At 44.7% G+C, this 19,530-nt stretch overlaps 2 protein-coding genes and 1 long non-coding RNA gene across 3 annotated transcripts; 2 read left to right on the top strand and 1 right to left on the bottom strand.

The window, feature by feature from the left end:
- The first annotated feature begins 760 nt into the window (after positions 1–760).
- On the top strand, positions 761–7,676 carry CHURC1 (churchill domain containing 1). Its single transcript, XM_082214943.1, has 4 exons — positions 761–920; positions 2,321–2,456; positions 3,773–3,843; positions 6,418–7,676. Exons 1-4 carry the CDS (start codon positions 882–884, stop codon positions 6,508–6,510), a joined length of 339 nt encoding a protein of 112 aa, XP_082071069.1. The 5' UTR covers positions 761–881; the 3' UTR covers positions 6,511–7,676.
- A 2,224-nt stretch (positions 7,677–9,900) lies between these two features.
- GPX2 (glutathione peroxidase 2) lies at positions 9,901–14,178 on the bottom strand. Its single transcript, XM_082214953.1, has 2 exons — positions 13,952–14,178; positions 9,901–11,403 (listed from the first exon to the last, which is right to left on the bottom strand). The coding sequence occupies exons 1-2, from the start codon at positions 14,171–14,173 to the stop codon at positions 11,053–11,055; spliced, it is 573 nt and encodes a 190-aa protein (XP_082071079.1). The 5' UTR covers positions 14,174–14,178; the 3' UTR covers positions 9,901–11,052.
- Positions 14,179–14,206: 28 nt separating this feature from the next.
- LOC309527933 lies at positions 14,207–16,281 on the top strand. Its single transcript, XR_014217437.1, has 2 exons — positions 14,207–15,356; positions 15,684–16,281. It is a non-coding gene; the product is annotated as an uncharacterized lncRNA (long non-coding RNA).
- Positions 16,282–19,530: the final 3,249 nt, after the last annotated feature.

Below are 19,530 nucleotides of genomic sequence, written 5' to 3'. Positions count from 1 at the left end.
TTCAGCAGTTTAGTGCTGGACTGGAGCCAACTTTCTGAAGACTTTTTACTTAAACGTATCAGCAACAGACCCACCGTGGGATGTTAGTTATCTAGATGTTGCCATTTGTTGATGTCAGTTTTGTGACTGAAAGCCTCCTCCAGATCCCTTTTTACAGAAGAGGGAAAACACTGAGGCGCGCGCCGTGGTTACCTATGAGAAATACGTAAGCCTTGGGCAAGTGAGTTATTTTATCTGCAGCAGTACATACAGATCCCATTTAAGCTCCATTATACAGTGGTACCTCGGGTTACATCGCTTCAGGTTACAGACTCTGCTAACCCAGAAATAGTGCTTCAGGTTAAGAACTTTGCTTCAGGATGAGAACAGAAATCGTGCTCCGGTGGCGCTGCAGCAGCAGGAGGCCCCATTAGCTAAAGTGGTGATTCAGGTTAAGAACAGTTTCAGGTTAAGTACGGACCTCCAGTACTTAACCTGAGGTACCACTGTATATATTTTTCTCGAGTTAGGAGCGCGTAGTAAAGAAAACAGTTCGCAAAAAGGCTGAGCGGCGCATGGGAAAATCTATCTATCTATCTATCTATCTATCTATCTATCTATCTATCTATCTATCTATCTCAGGGTCTGCTGTTAAGACGCCACCTTCGCACCGCCGCTAGGCACCGCAGAACGTTCCGCGCCCGAAAGATGACCTCATCTCCTCCTCAGCTCCGCGTACCTGCAAACCCCGCCTCCCCGCCCACAGCCCAGACTCCCCCTTCCAAGGCAAAGAGGAACGCTCGGAGTCGGGTCGAGGAAGTCTCGTTTGTTTCCTTCTTGTCTCTCGCGTGGAGTGTGACGTCAGGGGACGCGCAGAACCAGGAAGCGGCTGCAGAGGCGACATGTGCGGGGGCTGCGTGAAGACCGAGTACCCGTCGCGGGTAAGGGGCGGGCGGAGGCAGGGGCGGGCAGCAGGCGCCCTCTCCTTAACGGCGCCTCTCTCCGCAGGTTCACGAGAATGACCCGCCCCCAGCTTGCTCCAGATCAGCTTGGCACCCGCCACTCTATAGGCTGCCATGAAGCCATCGGGTGTCCCGTTTCTTCCTTTATTGGCTTAATCTAAGGCGGGCATCGCCTCTGGGCCCGTCGGAAGTGCTGCTTCATTAGATCTGGGCAGCTACAGTCCGCTCTCGCACACGGGAGTTTAGCGGGGGCTTCCAGCTCAAAAGGTGTGACTTGCAGCCAACAGTCCTAACCTCTACCCACTTCTTACAAAGTAATGCCCATTCCCCGCCCCCTTCCTCGGTGCTACACTGTTCCCACCCAGTGTCTTCACCTTGGTAATGATTTGTTCGCTTTTAATTGGGACATCCGATGCCCCAAGCAGCTGCAGGAAGTCAGATTCAGAATAGGTGGGTGGATTTGCGTTGAGAACGACTAATCATATTTGTGCAGAATACTGAATGACGGTATTTTGGGTGGTGGCTGCACCCCAGTTTCCTGCAGGAACGGTACAACCAGCCGTGTGCCATCACTCCAGCCACAGGGCCAGTGGTCAGGGATGATGGAAATTGTAGTCCAAAATGTCTGGAGAGTGCCAGTTTGAGAGAGCCTGGTTTAGAACTTTTGAAATTCCAGAAAAGTCTCGCCGCTGAACTCAGTAAGTGTCTAGAGTTGCGGTTTACACAGTGGTTTTAGGTTAAGGTTACCAGATTTTTTTCAATGAATCCGGGGACACTTTTCAACTTCCTAATAAATAGATGGATTTTGTCAGGGGAGTGATTTGTAAATCCGGGGACTGTTCCCGAGAAACGGGGACATCTGGTAACCTTATTTTATGTTATAGTCTATGAATATATTTACATATATTAAGTTAGGATAATTGAGAATATGTTTGTAAAGTAATTCAGTATTACTAGCCCCATATGGTCTATGTGGATGGCTGGAGGGAAACAGGCAGGCATTGGCACTGAAAGACAGTGGCTTGCCTGAGACCACTAAATGTTTGTGGTTAGCCTAAAACTAGAACTGGAGAGGCCCAGTCATGCTATTAACAACTTTTACATCCTCTGTTAGAGCATAACTAGATTTTACACCTAGTATATAAATTGTGTCTGTTAAGTTTCCACCTTCATTGCTAATAGCAATGATGGGATTTATGTATGGAAATCTGTGTAGCCCTGAATCAAATCACCCCATTGCTGAATTTTTAAAAAGAAAAAAGCATTTTGTTCTAGTTGCAGAACTCCCATGTATTGCATAATTTGAAAATTAAATGAAGTGTTTATAAGAAGAGAGCATTGGTTTCAAAATAATAATTTTGTTCTTCTGAATGCCTTAGGGTAACACCTGCTTGGAGAACGGGTCCTATTTGATGAACTACGTGGGTTGCATTGAATGTAAAAAAAAGGATTTCGTGATGATAACAAACAAAGTAGCAGAAGATGATGATGGAGAGGAAATTATCACTTATGATCGTAAGGAGGCTGAACTTTTACCAACAGTACAGACGTGCTCAGAGCTTAAGAGGCTCATTCCCAGAAGCCTGTGTGTTGAAAGCTGAATATGTTCAGAAGAAGCACTTTTTATGATGGTTACATTTTCAAATAGGTGGTAGTGATCCACTGTGACATGGTGCTCTCCAGGATACTTTTTGCAGCTGATGGAGGTAGTCATTTTCAGTTGTAAGCCTAAGTACATGACCAGATTCTTTCAGAATTGTGGCTGCTACTGAAAGAAAACCTATATTCCCATTTCTTTCCATCTGGCTCTTGGGGAAATCTGTCTCTTGCAGTGCCATTCTGGCTATCAGCCCGCCTCTTAGTTATTTCCTATAGCTTCCAAGAATGGTTTCTATCCCCATCTCTTTCACTATGCTTGAAAGCTGCTTATTTATTTTATTTCTTTATTGAATTTATATACTGCCCTATACTCACATGTCTTAGGACGATTCACAGAATAAAAATCAAAATATAAAACCACAAAATACATAATCAAAATAAAAACAACATTCCAATAACTCCCCCCCCCCCTTCAGTGAAATTGCTTGGAAATGTAATGCATGCGACTTTGGGTGATGATTGAATGAATGAACCAGTATTTCTCTTGTTTTACCTGGCTAGTGCCACTCTTTAGAAACCAAATCAGCCATCTTCAAGTCATGTAGAGATGTAAAATTTTCTAAATAATTTGTCATAAAATTGTGATGGCAGTGAAAGATTTAAGTTACGATTAGATTAATTACCTAAATGCAGAGGCTGTAAAAAGCAGCCGTGTTCAGCAGCTGTGGCAGTGAAAAGAAACATGTTCTTTTGGAACATCATTCTAAGATTGGATGTATCTTCCTGGATTTTGCCACTTGACTATTCAAACAATTTTAAATGAGCAACCAAGTGTCAAACTGCGCTGCTTTCCCCTCCAACTTCTCGGTACACCTCTGTTGTTCCTACTCCCCTTTTTCATAGCTTCTGCTGCTACAATGGCTGCTTCTAGCTGGATGGGCGTTGTTATAGTAGCTACATATGTGCAGCTTCTCTCCTGTCAGTTTGGACAGTGGTAGTGATAGAAAAAGCAAAGTGAACATAGTATGAGAAAGCATAAATAATGGATGTGCACCCCCACATGCTTATGTGTGTGGCAGGCCTAACAAATGTCTTCCTTTGGATTCCTGTCTAACTGGGTGAATATCTTTTTGAAACAAGGGGTTGATTCAGAGCATGAGCATAATTGGGGCCTAAGTGGTCCTGCTATCCAGGCTAATTATCTTTTCTAAATCTATTGGTTTTCCTTTCAGATGTATGTAAGAACTGTCACCATGTGATAGCCAGGCACGAATATACCTTCAGTGTAGTGGACGATTACCAGGTAAAACGCTTGCGACATTCATTAGTCTCCTGAAACTTGTTTGCTTGTTTTTGTGTTAAGCTTCTATGTCACTAAGATGCAAGAAGTATTGGGATCCAAGGTTGCAGTCCTGTGCATACATATCTGGGAGTATGCCTCATTGAACATACCAGGGTGTATTTTGAATACATAAGCACAGAATTGTGTTGTGTATAGTTGTAATATAAAATTTCCAACTCTTTGGGTGGGGGGGAATCTAAAGACCATGTGTGTTTTGCCTGATATGCTTCTGGGTTGTACTAGCTGCAGAATATGTTACAGCTGTTACACTGCTTATAGGTATTCATTCTCTCTGTGTGGGTTTTAACAGTCTTTCATTTGAGAAATATGTCAAGGCACTATGAGGTCCATATCAAATGACAATCCAATAGATACTACCAAACTTCTTTGTCAGTTATGTTTTGCTTGGGGGGGGTGTTGCTTTGCTGATAGCCTCTAATATAAAGATAACTCTTAATGTTTTACATCAGTGATGATAAGTGCTATTGCTGTCGCTGTCAACTGTATTTTTTCCTTTTTGTCTTTTGTTTGCTTATGTAAACAATGTGTTTTCAAAATGTGTGCCGATGGCAGATGGCATAATTGCTTACATTCTGCATGATGTGCATAGCAGTATTTAGCATCTAATACAGACTTGCTTTTTAGAATCTCTGCTTTCGTTATATATGCAGACATGCAAGTTTCTAGCCCTCAACCAGTTGAAAGAAAAGCAAGGGGGTAAAGTAGAAGGTTTTTTCCCTGTGCTGGCCCAGGCCCACTCTGCACCCACTCACCCACACTGAAAGCCAGGCTTTAGAAGAGTTGGTCAGCTTCTGAGCTGTATGTTCCTGAGTGCAACTACCCAGACTGAACACAATGTTGTATCTCTGTCTCCCTCTGCTGGGTGGATATTGGATCTTTGTTAACATTCTCTCAGATAATTCATTAGTCCTTATGACTCATGCGCAATTGGTAGTGCTTATTAAATTTTCAACTAGATGGTTACACAACCCAGTACTACTCCTGGGTCGCCACCCGTACGTGCTGCTCTCAGTGACAGCCACCACAGTTTCCATTATAATAAAATCCTCTCACATAGGCATATTTCTCTCTTTTTCTTAAATGCAGTCACAAAAAGTAGATGATAAAAAGATATGATCAGAAGTAGCAAGGGTGGGCATAGTGGGGAGGATGCAGATTAAAGAGCACTGATTGTAAAGAGTCTTGGAAGATCTGGTGGGGACCCATAAGGAGCTTCCATTGTGGCTCCTTGCTTTAAGTGAAAAGTCTTGTGTTCAGTTTCTGTAGTTATTCTGCATTGCCATGTCTGTGTGCTCTCCATGGTTAAAACACAAATTATAGAACTGTGGGTCAAGAACTGTTGAATTCTGCACTCTAGTTCTTGCAACAGTTAAGCAAATATGCATATACCGTATTTTTCGCTCTAAAAGACGCACCAGACCATAAAGTGCACCTAGATTTTGCAGGAGGAAAACAAGAAAAAAAATATTCTGAATCCCAGAAGCCAGAACAACAAGAGGGATATGGCTTCTGGGATAGCCTCTGGCTGTTCTGGCTTCTGGGATAGCCGTGTGCAGCCTCTCCTGGGCAGCAGGATGAAGGCTCCCTCTGCCCGGAAGAGGCTGCGCGCAGCTAAGGCAGAAGCCAGGAGAGACGCTTTGCTGAATGGGCGCTGCGTAGCTCTCCCTCTCTGTGCAGCGCCCCTTCAACGAAGCTGGAGGAGGAACAGAAGGAGCCCCTTCTGTTTCTCCTCCGGCTTCACAGGACAGGTGCACCGCTAAAGGGGCGCTGCACAGTTCTCCCTCTCTGCGCAGTGCCCCTTCAGCGAAGCAGGAGGAGGAACAGAAAGAACCCCTTCTGTTCCTCTTCCCGCTTTGCAGGTCAGGCGCGTCGCTGAAGGGACACTTCGCAGTTCTCCCTCTCTGCACAGCATCCTTCGCTCCATAAGACACGCTCACATTTCCCCTTTTTAGGAGGAAAAAAGTGTGTCTTATAGAGCAAAAAATACGGTACTTGCTTTTTTGTATACTTGGGTCTCTGGTATAATTCTGAGAAGGGACAGGGAAATATAGAAGCCTGCTTTTTTGTCTACTCTTCCCCTATTCTGGCATTGCCTGCAAATTTTAAAGATTGTATTTGTGACCATAAGGAGAAGAAAACAGGTTTTAAAAAAATGAGATCTGAAGTTTTTCTGATGCTAAAGTCTACACCCAGTACTTCATTTCATTTTAATAGTGTCGCGCCGGTTCTAAGCAGCTGGAATTGTACAGGTATGTCTTCACAATAAAAAAGAAAAAGATGTATTGGCTCATGTAGAAGCAAGTTCTAACAAACATGGCTTCAATATGATGTGACATGGGCAAACTGCACATTAAAGGTCTTGGTTTGTAAAACAGCAGCCTTCTTTGAGACTTTCCATTGTAGTTTTCAACTAGGTAGATGCTAGAGTAGCCTGATGGGGCCTGGCCCGTGTTATGGGCAGCAAGTGTTTTCTCTCACCCTCCCAACGTAAGTATGTTTTGTCTCTTGTTCTAGGAATACACCATGCTGTGCATGCTCTGTGGCAGGGCAGAAGATTCTATCAGTGTCTTGCCAGACGATCCTCATCTGATGACTCCATTGTTCTGAGCCTCTTGTTTTTAGCCGATTGTATCATGTTAATTTTGTAACAGCAAGTTATGAAACATGGATTTGGGGGGGGGGGGTCCTGTTCAGTCAATGTAGAGTCAAGTGATATAACCCTCCTCCATGTTTTTAGGTTACAAGCTGCTTACATCCTCTCCACAATAGGTACATACTGCTTCCTAAACTTGTAGGTGATAAAGAAGCCCATTTCCTCTGTGCTGGCTCTGTGCTAGGGCCTAATTTTTAGGACCCATTGTCAGCTGGCTTTGGTAGGAGAAACAAAAATAATAATTCTGAGAGGGGTTGTTCTGCAGTTGGCTTCATGCAGAAATGATAACATCATCTGAGAAATAATAGAAATTAATCCTCAGCAGGAAAGAAAGTTGCTGGGTAAGAACTGCCCAGATTATTTCTTTTTCAGTGTCAGGAAAAGTCTTTATCAGTGTTATATATTTAGTGAATTGGCTCAAGTGTGGGAGGTGTTGGGTTCCTTTGGCCTTTCTGATGTTGCTGTACTACAACTCCCATTATCTCTGGCCATTGGCCATGCTAGATGGGGCTGATGGGGGTTGTAGCTCAGCAACATCTGGCGGACCAAAGGTTCCCCACACTTAGCACCTGAAGCGTGTTAGTGTTTTAGTTTAACAATTACAGTTCTGTCCTTAGTCAGTACCAGCCTGTGGTCCTTGTCTAGTTCTACCTGGCTTTGGTTGGGTTGTGAAATTAGGCGGGGAGTGGGGAGGATCTGGTGTGAGGCTGAGTAAAATGTGAAGTTGCCCTTCAGGAACAAAGCCAAGTGCTGTAACTTTTCAGCCGCTGCTTCTGATAACTCTTGAGTATCAGCCTCTGGATCGCCCATTTTGGAAGTGTAATGTACTGGACAGTTGTTTTGTTCACTATGCGTTTTGACATCGAAGATACCAAAACCAAATTTTGCATGGTGGTTTCTGAGATCAAGGAGCAGGTTTTTGTCTATGTTTGAAAACTGTTGGATGCCAGTTTGAATCACGATAGTGGACTGAGCCTTTCAAAGCTCTGCTGATTTTAACCACTGATTTCAAAGCAAGCAACTCTGGAGACAAAGGCTGCTAGTGCTTGATGAGATGGGTCTTTGGTGTGATCCAGCAAGACAGTTCTTGCATTTGGAATTAAAGCTTTCTTTAAACCCATGGTGTTGGAATTATTTCTTTCCTAAATGGCTAACCGGACCCACTAGAAAATTGCAAGGGTACACTGAGAAGCTTCATGGCGAAAATAAAGCATATTTTAGCCATCTTGTTGGACAGCATAGTAGGTGCAATACAGCTTATGCTTCTGTCCTATTGAAATAAATGAGGCAAATGAGCCTGGGCTGCACCCATTGCGTGGGATTGAACCTTGTGCTATTAGGATTATCGCATCAGCACAAGCATTTTTTGCTTGACAGATCAAACAATCCCCTCTCTTCTTTTCCTGTGTACTGTTCTGGTGGTTCTCCCAACCTCACAGTGCTGATTTTGGGGAAGGGAGGTGTAGAAGCCTTGTTGTGCTAGCAGGACTTCTTGTGCTGGCTCCTGCACGTGGAGCTTTTTTAAAAATCTGCCCCATTTTTTAATAAAGTGTTACACTAGCCAGCACTTCCTTTAGCAGAATCGCACATTGCTCTCCTTGCTCTGAAGGAAACCCTCTGTTCTTGCCACTTAGTGTTTGTTTCTTGGACCTGTATTGATTTTAATTCCTGGAAGGCCTGACTAAATGGAGTCTGTAATGAGCTTCATAGATTTATTTATATTTTAGACTAAAAGGGGGGAGGGGTCTAACAGGACCTGACTCATTAGATGTCTGTTTTTCTTTCCTCTTGCACTTTAAGCACTTCAGGGGAAAGTCTTTGTATTGCAGCCAGTCAAAAATGTGGTAGCGGCGGGCCCCAGTCTCCTCATTCCTGCTGAAGGACTTGCCATGAAATACGGTGCTGTAAATACAGTAAACAGGCCTTGATATTCTGAAGTGCCCAAAGAAAACTACAGCAGCCACCTCATTCATAATGACCCTGCAAAGAACAGGGGCTGTGTTGATGTGCAAAACGCCCATCCTTTCTTTGTGGTCCACAGCATGCTTTTATTATTGCTTTTTATGGTTCTACAATACCTGAAGAGCGTAGACTTTCCCAGGGTCATACAGGTGGACAGCGGCAGGACATGGTGAGCATTGAATCTCCCTCTTCATCCATCTGGCAATGTGACTCCCGTTAAGAGCAGGCCTTGCTTTGAATGGAAGTCACGTCGCATTGTACAGCTGACCCAGTTTGCAAAAGCTGGCCTTGTTCCATACAGCATATTAAGATACCTGCAGAAAGCTGTATCGTGATGGGAGACGGGGGGGCATCTCTACTTTGTTCTATCATTCCTTCTGCTCTCTCTAGTCAAAACTTTGCTAATGCGTCTCTTCGTGAGGGTGAAAGGACAGCCGCTGGAGCTGCATTAGGCTCCCCATGATCTTTAAGAGGAGTTTACTGAATAAGCGGGGCATGCATATAGAGACTGGGATTGTAGTTTGTGATGTGGCAAGCCCAGCTGCAGGGAAGCAGGGCTTATCATTTAAAATGATCATAATGAATCTCAGCAATTAAATCTCCTGTGCAGCTCTGGCATACATCAGACTAGCCTCTCCTTAAGCAAAAGGCATTTTGTCAAGAGATACTCAGGTTTACCATTTCCTAACTCAGACGTATCCTTTTGCACCTGCTTCGTGCCCTCTGAGTTCACCTTGACAGTTTTTGGAGTCTTTCTGCACCCCACAATTCTGCTTTACCTGTGTGGCCAGCTCTCCCTGGCTGGTTGGACAGAGTGCCAGTGACGGGGAGTGCTGCAGTCTGCCACTGTCAGATGAAAGCGGGTGGTGGTGGAGGAGGAGGAATGATAAACAGAACTGCAGACATTTCATCCGCCTGCAGAATTCATGAGGCCAGGTCAGCTTTTCTGAGGGTGCATGCCCCTCAAACCCAAATCCTAGATTGGGACATTTTGCATTTTATTTGCCCTAGGTTAAACATAGAGTAAACTATGATATAAATGCTTTTATGAGATGGCAGAGGCTTCTGGATGTTTCTTGAGATGTGCATAAGAGTGTGGTAAAGGTTCCAATGAGTTGGATGTGAGCAGGAAAAGCATATAAAGAAAAATAGCAGCGACATAAATGGCTCACCTGAGTTCAGCTGGCAAGACAAAAGCAGAAGCAGGAGGTTTGGTACCGCTGAAAGCGATATAATCAGAAGTGGAGGTGGTAGATTCCATAAAATTAGAATCTTAATTGCCTGATTTTCCCCTGGATTAGGAAGAGCTTCTGCCACTTGCATTGAGTATCAGAACATAAGAAGAGCTTTCTGGATCAAGTCTAGCCTGATCTCACTTTATGGAAAGCCCGTAAGCAGGAGCTGAGCACTAGAGCACTCTCCTCTCCTGCGGTTTCCAGCAACTGGTATTATGATTTACTTTGCTTAATAGCAAAGCCCAATTTATTTGTGCTGCACTAGCAATATGTGTTAACAAAGCTGGGCATTTTAATAGTTCCTGCATGGAGCTGGGGCAGCATGTAAATTTTTTAACTAGGTATAGTCCCAATATCTAAAGACAAAGGGGCCTGATAGAATACTGCAAGTCATATTTGTTAAATCTATACTTTCACGGGGGGGGATGAATTTTAGCAGGGAATGCTTTTACCTAGCAGAGTTTAGGGTCATTTTTCAAGCCTCGTTGAATGGTTGGAGCCTTTGGGGGATGTGGAAGGACAGAAATATTAAGCTAATAAATGGCCCCCGGTGATTCTGCCTGGTACACATACTGCTTTGTTTAATGCCACAATTTATGGGAAATGGGAATAAAAAGGACACCGAAGGCCAGAAATGGGAAACAGACGAGGTTTTTGGCTTTTTCAGCCTAGGAAGCAAAAGCAACCATTTTAAAAGTGTGTGATAAGAAAACAAGGGGGGATTCATCAACTCATTTATTGGACTCATGAAACAAGGAGTGCCCAGCAAGCAAGGGCCAGGGGATCAGCACCTTTACACCTTTCGGGCCCCCTCCGTTGAGCTTTAGGAGGGCACCGTCACTCAGTAAAAGTCTGATGTTGGCTCTGTCAGGAGCTAGGAGGAAGCACCTGATACACTCAGAAAGAAGGTGAGGGAGTTGGGGCGTGGGGGTGTTTCTATGGGTGGACAGGGAGGAGACACCCATGATCACAGCGCAGTGAACATCAAGCCATTCTTATGACCCGCCTTGCTCCATCAAGACACTTAGAATAATCCAGTGGTAGCTGGTGCCCATTGGGGCCAAATGCAGGGAAATCAACAGTAAGTGGGGCCAGGGCCAATGACAGACAGAGCCCACTAACTCTAGTTTGCCTCCTTCCTTCTGAGTTCTACAAGAGCAAAACGGAGAAGGAAGAGGAGGAAGCTGACGGGCTGTGCCACCTCCCAGGGCATTTGTAAGAAATAAGGTGCGGGCAGGCAGAGGTTGCCCTAATGGACCAGTCTCCACTGGAATAATCTTGGGGATGCTTGTTCTCCTCTTATTTGGCAAGCTTCAGGAGGCGCTGGATGTCGGGCTCGATGTTGGTGGTGAGGAATCGGGGGCTGTAGCGCTTGAAAGGCTCGCCTTCAGGCCCCACCAGGAACTTCTCAAAGTTCCAGGAGATGTCATGGCGGTGCACCGGGCTCCAAATGATGAACTTCGGTTCCATCATGAAACAGGAAGGGTTGTCATCTGGGTAAGGAAGTTTGTCCTTCAAGTAGGCAAAGACGGAGTGGGTGTTCTTGCCGTTCACCTCGCATTTCTGGCAAAGGGTAAAGTTGGGTTCGAATCCGGACCCAGGCCGCACATACTTCAGGCTGTTGAGGATCTCTTCATTTGTGCAGTTCTCCTGATGGAGAGAAGCGGGAAGCACAATGAGCATTGGGACACCCTGTACAGGTCAAGCTCAGTCTATCCAGCAGAGCACTTTGGATGCAATCTTGCTTTGGTTCCTGCTATGCTCAAATGCATGGCTGGTTTGACTTATGTGAAAGTGTCTTCCTTGCAAGGGCTGAAGCTCATACAAGAGGATATTGCACAACATTCTGGGGCTGGCTCCCTAGAACAGAGGTGAGAAACAAGGACTCTCATTGCTTTCAAGGCAAGAGTTTCATATATGTGTTTATAAGCAATAATTGGTTTAGAATCATCTTCATTTTGACCAGTGAGATGATTTTCCTGTTCTTTTAGCATATTGCAATATCCCCCTCCCACAGATGCTGCTAGACTCTAGAAGTCTTTCTGGAATTGTAGAATACTGACTCTAAAGTTGGCTGGATTCTGTCAAGTGCTACGTGCAGTGAACCTTTGTTTTTTATTTTTAAAAGTCTTATGAACACATCTTTTGTTTTCAAACCTTCTTATATGGATCCTGTCTGGGGTGGTGAGGAGTGTGGGTTGCATGTGTGAGAGAGGAGTGGGTTACCCATCTGCAGCATGAGGCCACCAGATGATTGGCCAAGAGTGACTGTGGCTCTCGGGGGGGGGGGGGACTTGTTATCTCTATTCTAGGGTGTTAGGTTTCCACGACTGGAAATAAGTGTGGTGCATTTGTGGTTCAGTGCCAGGAATATTTTCTCCTTGGGTAGGCTGGCCAATGGCATTTGTTTTATATTCCGGTCCTTTGTGTTCAGTGTTTGGCACTGAGGAAGGAGCTGCCTGCTGGAGACAACACAGAGACAGTTTGAGAGTGTGGATTGGCAATGACCTTAGGTCTTTCTGAGTTCTGTCATTCTAATCAGGGCTACCTATTTTAGGTTTGTCTGCTGCTTTGCAATTTATAGAGCAATCCTGTGCCTGTTTACTCAGCAAGAACTCCTTGTTCAGGGGGATTTACACTCAAGTAGCAGCAGCCTTGGCCAGACAAACAGTCCTGTTGCAAATTGCTCCCATGTCTGCAAACATCCTTACAAAATCCTCATAGCTGGCTCCTAGACTGATGAGAGCTACTTCTACCATCTCCTCTGCTGCCTGCAGTGAAAGGGACAAAGTCATGTGTTTAGTGTGCTAGCACAAAGCCCATGCATTATTGCTAGCAAAGCAAAGTTTATCCCAGAACAAACAAGTGGCGATGAGTAATTTCCTTCCTGGGCACCTGGCATGATGGGCAACAGAAATCTTCATATGGATTAAGGGCAAGCTCAGGAACTGATGCAAGTAGTGTCAGGATCACAAATGGTGACTGAATTAAACTCCTGACTGATCCCTAGTGAAAAAATAGATGCCAAAATGAAGCAGCTCAAAAAAACTGAAAAGCTAAAGTAAAAATAAAAATCAGTGTATCTAAGTTGATAGCAGAAGAAAGTATAAGTCAATATTTGGATGGTATACACCTTCTTGAATCAAGCATCTCCCCCCCTTTTTTAAAAGAAATTGGCCTCTAATATTTATAATGCAGAAAGATTGGAAATCTAAATATAACATAAGCAATTGTATGAGCTTTTGTTACTTTTTATTAGTTTTTATGATTGCATTTTTTGTAATAGTAAGTTTAAACTGTTTTTAACACCACCCTGAGACTGTAGGGTGGGTGGAATGTCATAAATGAAATAATAATAGGAATAGTAAAAACAATGTAACTGGCATAGATAATAATGGCTTTCTCTGGAATCAAGGAGTGATCCAAAGTTTCCTCTGGCAGAGCTACACTTCCCCAAACCCTTAACAAACTACAGTTCCCAGGATTCTTTGGGAGAAGTCATGTGCTTTAAATGTATGATGTGTACACAGACATTCTCTTATAAATTTCTACATTTTTGCTCCAAATAGAGCCTTTGTGATGCCTTTAAAAGTGGCAATATTATAGGGTCGTAAATATGCTAAATTGCATCTTAACAGAAGAGCCAGAATAAATGTCAATTTATAGCAATTAAATTGTTTCTGAACAATGTATTTGAATTTTATTCACCTGGCACTTTGCTTCTCTCTTCTCCTGAGAATCCTGCAGGATTGAACAGTTATTCAGAAGTCACAGTCCAGGAGTCTTTCGGATAAGTAAAATTATCCCTCCTACACGATACACATGCAGCTTGACTCTCCTGTGTGGGAGCAAAGCCCCATTAAGTTAATAGGGGCTGCAATCCCTCACTTCTCAAACAAGTGCACATAGGATCCACAAAGGAATGATGATAGGGTATTGAAGAGAATGGCTTACTTGACGGGGGAGCTGTAGCTCAGCGGAAGAGCGTCTGCTTTGCATGCAAAAGGTCCCAGGTTCAATCCCCGGCAGCTCCAGGTAGGGCTGGGAAACACCTGTCTAAAGATTTGGACTGCCGCCATGCCACCAGTCAGTGTCAACAATACTGAGCCAGATGGTCTGACTTTGTATAAGGCTGAGAGATGGAGCCATCTTTTGCCAATAAAGGCTGGCCAAAGAGAGAATGAACCAGGTCACTTACCTGGTAGCCAAACTGGTTGCAAGGGAAACCCAGCACAACCAACCGTCGAGGGTATTTGCTCTGCAGCTGGTTCATCTGGGTGTAATCCCTCACCGTTGTGCCTCAGAGGGAGGCTACATTTTCTATCAAGACCACCCTCCCTCTGAAGTTGTTGAAATCCACCTTCTCCCCTTGGAGGTCCGTGGCGTTGAGATCGTAGAAAGATTTGGCTATGGGAGTCATGGCTGCAAGGATCACGGACAGCAGCAACAGGACAGCAGTGAGCCCCTTGCAGATACAGTGACTTGCTTAAAATGCTCCTCTGTGGGTTCATGCGATTGGCTGCACCCGGGTCCTGCTGGGATGGGCGGAAAGTGGAGCCATTGCCTGTTATTGATCCAGCTCTTTACTGATTCGGAACAAAAGGCGCAGGTCAGGCCACGGTGTGTTCCATTGCAAGCATGTAGCTGAGGAAGGATATCCAAGCCACGGTGATACTTAGGCCAGCTCTCAATAATTCATGCTGCTTAAGACAAAGGAGCTTGACTCGGAGAATGCCAGTGTGATCCTCAGGAGTAAGTCCCACTGTGCTCAGTAGAACTTACTCCCTCGGAAACGTGCTTAGCATTGCAGCCTAAACTCAAATCCCCCCCCCCCATTTACTATCCCTAGTACTTCAAGACTCCCATAAAAGTGCCTGGCTTAAAACCGTCTATCAAAAACTTCACTCTTGTGGCCTATCCCCACAACACCTACTCACTATGGGCCCTACTAAAGCAAACAGTCTAATTGGTCAATGTCTAAAAGATACCGAGCATCAGAACAACCTGGCCACTATAAGGAAATTCTGCCGTTGATATGTTCATTTTCCACCTCTCCATTTTGATTCTCTGACTCCATATCTGCACAAACTTATCCCAAAATACAGACGTCGTTTTACACTTATAAGACTGGATGTTTTGCCATCTGAAGTACTTGAGGGTCGATTCCAAAAGATCCCGCCTGAGAAGTGTCTTTGCCCCTGTGGAGATGGTAGCACCAAAACAGCGGCACACGTCCTCCTGTCTTGTACTCTCTACAAAGACCTGAGGAATGAGATCATCACCCCACTCTTACTAACCAACCCAGGGTGCTCAACCACTGCCACAACGTCCTTTCTTCTATCAGATCAAAATGAGCAGATAACAGCAAAGGTTCCTAGGTTCATGGCAAGGGCAATCAGAATAAGGGCCACTAACTGTCGGCTGAGTCAGCACTTTAAATTGTGCTCTTATATCAAACTTCCTTTTCTGTGTATACTGTAATGTTTTACTGTTGCTTTGTCCATTGGCTAATACGAATAAAGTTTTATCTTACCTTTCAGGCACTCCTGTCTTCCACTGCCTCCTGTAGAGGATTTCAGGTATACTAGAAAACAAATTGGGACGTGGGTGGCGCTGTGGGTTAAACCAGAGCCTAGGACTTGCCCCCGTTGCTTGGTCCCTGCTCCTGCCAACCTAGCAGTTCGAAAGCATGTCAAAGTGCAAGTAGATAAATAGGTACTGCTCCGGCAGGAAGGTAAACGGTGTTTCTGTGTGCTGCTCTGGTTCGCCAGAAGTGGCTTAGTCATGCTGGCCACATGACCCGGAAGCTGTACGCCGGCTCCCTCAGCCAGTAAAGCGAGATGAGCGCCACAACCCCAGAGTCGGCCACGACTGGACCTAATGGTCAGTGATCCCTTTGCCTTTACCTTAGAAAACAAACTGGGGCTGAGCAATATCTCGTTTTCAAATTGTGATATATCAGCAGCTAAACACAGTGATATTCTGAAATATCCCAAGGTCTGAAATTGGAGATCAGATGTGGGGATGAGGAAAGAGCATTCGTGGAGATCCGGAGGGTGGGGTGGATGCAGATCAGGCATGGGGATGAGGGGAAGAACAGCTGCAGAGATCGGATGGGTGGGGGGAGGAGAGGAAGCAGCGTCACCCCCATCCCCTTCATGGGTTGCGTGGGAGGGGATGGGGGCATCAAGCTGCCACTGTGGCTGCTGCTGCTTTCCTGCTGACTGAGAAAAGCTGTTCCGCCTCAGTGCCAGGGGAAGGTAGTGCCATGATGCCTTGAAGCGAGGGCAATCATCTACCCTGTTTTCCCTCAGCATGAGGGAAGGCAGCTCAAATCAGCAGCAATATCATGCTAGCAGCGATATGTTGCTGTGAATTGCCAGGTCAAAATCGTTATCATGGTGTGATTTCAAAACCAATGTAACTGATTTGTAAGAAAGACTGTACAACCTGAAAAAAGAGACAAGGCATGTACTTTTGTAAACCAAGAAAATCTTTAATAAAAATATTTTTTTAATTAAAAAAAAATCAATTTTGGCCAATATACTGAAAAATCTCTCAGCGCTAAAACAGACCATAAAATTTGTGCTATTACTATGCAAAAAATGACAAAAAAATAGTTGGGGGGAGGCATGGGATGGGGCCACGGACCCCCTGGGTGCATTCTGCAGACCCCCAGGGGTCCCTGGACCTCTAATTGAGAACCACTTGTTTAAAGAAAGAAAACTCAACCAATCTTTTGAATAATAAGCTGCATCCAAACATAAGTATTATAAGACTTGTTGGTGGAGGGAGCACCATGTGGAGTGTCTGAACAGGAATTGGCATCCCTCTTGGAAGCCATGTGTCATGTCTTCTTTTTCTTTCTGAACCACCTCTCTGAGGTGTACTATTGAGATAGTCCATTTGATACAGTCTGCTGAAGATGTCTATGAAAGGGCCCCAGATAACAGTCACATTTGTCAGCCTTCCTGCAGCTGATGATACAGTTAATCACCACTCTCTCCCTATTCAAACGCTAATGATGATGAAGAACCTGCGTTTTACAGATAGAACAAATACTAGGGGAGGAAGCAGCAGATTCTTTCTGAGCCTTTATGGCAAAAAGGAGCCATTGAGGTTGACAGCAAATTGGTCTCCCGCAAGGCAACAGACTGGCAACTGGGCTAGTGAATTGACCCAACTCGGTAAGGACTACTAGCCTTTTCCTTGATGCTTATAATTACCACTCAGGATAACAATCTATCAAAAGTAAGAACTCTACATTTGAAAGGGTGTGCAAACTGCCCCTTTGGACATACTGAGGGCACACACAGGTGTATGTAGCAGTGTATGGTATATCATTCGGCTAAGCATAAAGGATTAAAAAAAATATTGTCAAGTAACTAGCTTTGCTAAATTGTTATGCGAGCAAAGAACATTTCCTCACATATATTCCTTATGCAATTTGTATTGCTACAGGATTGAATAGATGAGCTGGGCTAGGGGAGGTTTCCAATTCTTTGATTGTAAAGAGAGGCTAATTGGGTGCTTCAGACCTGGCAGAGAAGATACCGCTTAGCAGATCCCCAGAGTTAGTGAATTGCAGGCCAATGGCTCTTAATGGCTGTCTGCATTAATGGTTGGCAGAGATCAAAATGGGTTGCTCTTTTCCTTTCCTATTCCAGCTTTCTCTATGTAAAAGGTAAAGGACCCCTGACCGTTAAGTGTCAGGGGTGTCACTGTTGCTTACCTGATGGGGAGGGAACAAGACGTTTGGGGCCATGCAGTTGCACCGCTGGGAACATCAGGTTGGCTGGTGGTCAACCCATAGCTCTGGCCTCACTATTGTCCCACCCAGCCAGCCCCATCCAGGTAAGCAGCAACAACATCGGTGTCAGAAGGGGCAGTTTCACCCACCACAAACACAGCTGGGGTACAGTGAACTTCGGTATTTGTTGGAGTGGTTTAACACTGTATCTCCACCTACGCTCAGCGTGTATATTTTCAATTAAGAACAAGTATTATTACAAAACAATGGCATGCCCCCAGTGCCCTCATCCCAAAATGAGACCCGGCCCAGTTAAGGACAACTCCCCTGAAATGTCTCATGGTTCAATGAAGTAGGGGTGTGCATAACAGTATTTATCATGTCTTGTGTCAACCTAGAATAGATGCAAACCTTTCCCATAATAGTTTTTTTATTGACTGCTGAGGTCTGTTCTGAGAATTATAGCAGTGTTTTGAAAGGAAAAAAGAAAAATTACTTCCACTGCTGCAATGCACATCCCCTTTCCAAAAACAGCTTGATAATGAAAACCTCTAATGAGAATCCTGCTTCTCCTGCCACGAGGAGGAGCAGGCTGAATTATTAACAGCTGGATCAGATTCCCTGTAAGCTCAAGTAGAGGAAGCTGGGGCATGTAACCAAAGTACAGAGATCAGATATTTTTCTGTAGCAGAGGAGGGAAGGGATACAGGGCCACTCCACCAGCACAGCTCAGACACCAGCAACTCTTGGCTCCTTCCAGTAAAGTGTATCCTAGCTGGCCCTTAGAAGAACAGGTACTTGAGCTTGCTTATTTCCTTCTCCCTCCTGATCAATTTTCATTTTGTGTTGTGCCTTTTAGGGTGTAAGCCCGAGGGCAGGGATTGTCTTGTTTTTATGGATCTGCAAGATGCGCTCTGGGAGGTTATTACTATTTTGCTGATGAGCAGAACAATAATAAAAAAGAATATAGGATGGAAGACTTATCTTAATGCAAGTTACCTCAGTGCCTCAGCAAAGCAGTCTAAGAACATGAAAAGCACAAAGAGCTGTTTTGTCTGACTCCAAACAGCTACATCAACCATGTGAAATCTCTGTCTATACTACAGACTACGAAAGCAGATTCACACCTCCCCTTCCTGAATTGAGTGCATCAAATAGGGCAGACAGCAATACAGGCTTAGGGCGAGCTCAACATTCTTGTGTACAGCTAGTGAAAACATAGCCTAAGAGCCTTGCTGGGTGAGGCCAAAGGCCTGTCCTGTTCTCACACTAGCCAACCAGAGGCCTATAGGAAGCTCATACACAGGTCCTGAGTGTGATGAGACTCTTCCCACTCGTGATTCCCTGCAGCTGGTATTCAGATGCACATTGCCTCCACCAGAGGAGGTAGAACATGATGTTCTGAACACCCACTGTCCAACAGTAGATGTAGCTACTGTAGGAAAACCTACAACATGATTTCACTCTATTGAGAGAATATGGGGTGTGGAGGAAAACTAGATGACGACTTGTTTGCTCTTCCTTCCTCTAAATTTGTAGTGTTGCAGGATTTAAAGATTGAGGGTTTAACAATATGCCACTATCCTGCGGCATCTGTTCGAAAACATCTAAGCTGTGGTCCTCCTGTTGACCCACAACTTCTATCACCCCTGGAGACTGACTATGCAGACTAGGGCCCAAAAGGTGTTCAGAAACATCTGGCAGACTACAGATTCCCCACCCAAGGAAATTGATGCAGCGAGTAGCAGGCAGTTTGAGCTCTTGCAGTCTCCTTTTGAAGGAGGGATTTTATATTCCTTGCTACAATACAAAAATAGCTGCAAATACATATAATGTTCACTCCAGGACTCTGCCAATTCCAGGTGGTCCCATGTGGGCAGAACTAATCCTTGCTTGTTGCAATTTTCCTGGACAAAAGCTGGTTGCACTGATCCGTGCGCCAAGCTACATCCGTTCTACCCCTGGTTTGCTTCTTTGGCTCCTTTCTTGTGCAACTGAGCCCATTTGCAGCATGAATTAAACATAGC

This window comes from Podarcis vaucheri, assembly GCF_965113315.1.
Source record: "Podarcis vaucheri genome assembly, chromosome: 1".
In the NCBI taxonomy this organism is placed as follows: domain Eukaryota; kingdom Metazoa; phylum Chordata; class Lepidosauria; order Squamata; family Lacertidae; genus Podarcis; species Podarcis vaucheri.
This window is presented reverse-complemented; position numbering and strand designations above follow the sequence as displayed.

Bases quoted from the DNA above. Each gene is read 5' to 3' on its own strand.
- CHURC1 (XM_082214943.1), top strand. From the start codon at position 882: ATGTGCGGGGGCTGCGTGAAGACCGAGTACCCGTCGCGG. The intron at 2,457-3,772 runs GTAAGGAGGCTG...TTTTCCTTTCAG, and splicing joins GGAAATTATCACTTATGATC to ATGTATGTAAGAACTGTCAC. The intron at 3,844-6,417 runs GTAAAACGCTTG...CTCTTGTTCTAG, and splicing joins GTGTAGTGGACGATTACCAG to GAATACACCATGCTGTGCAT.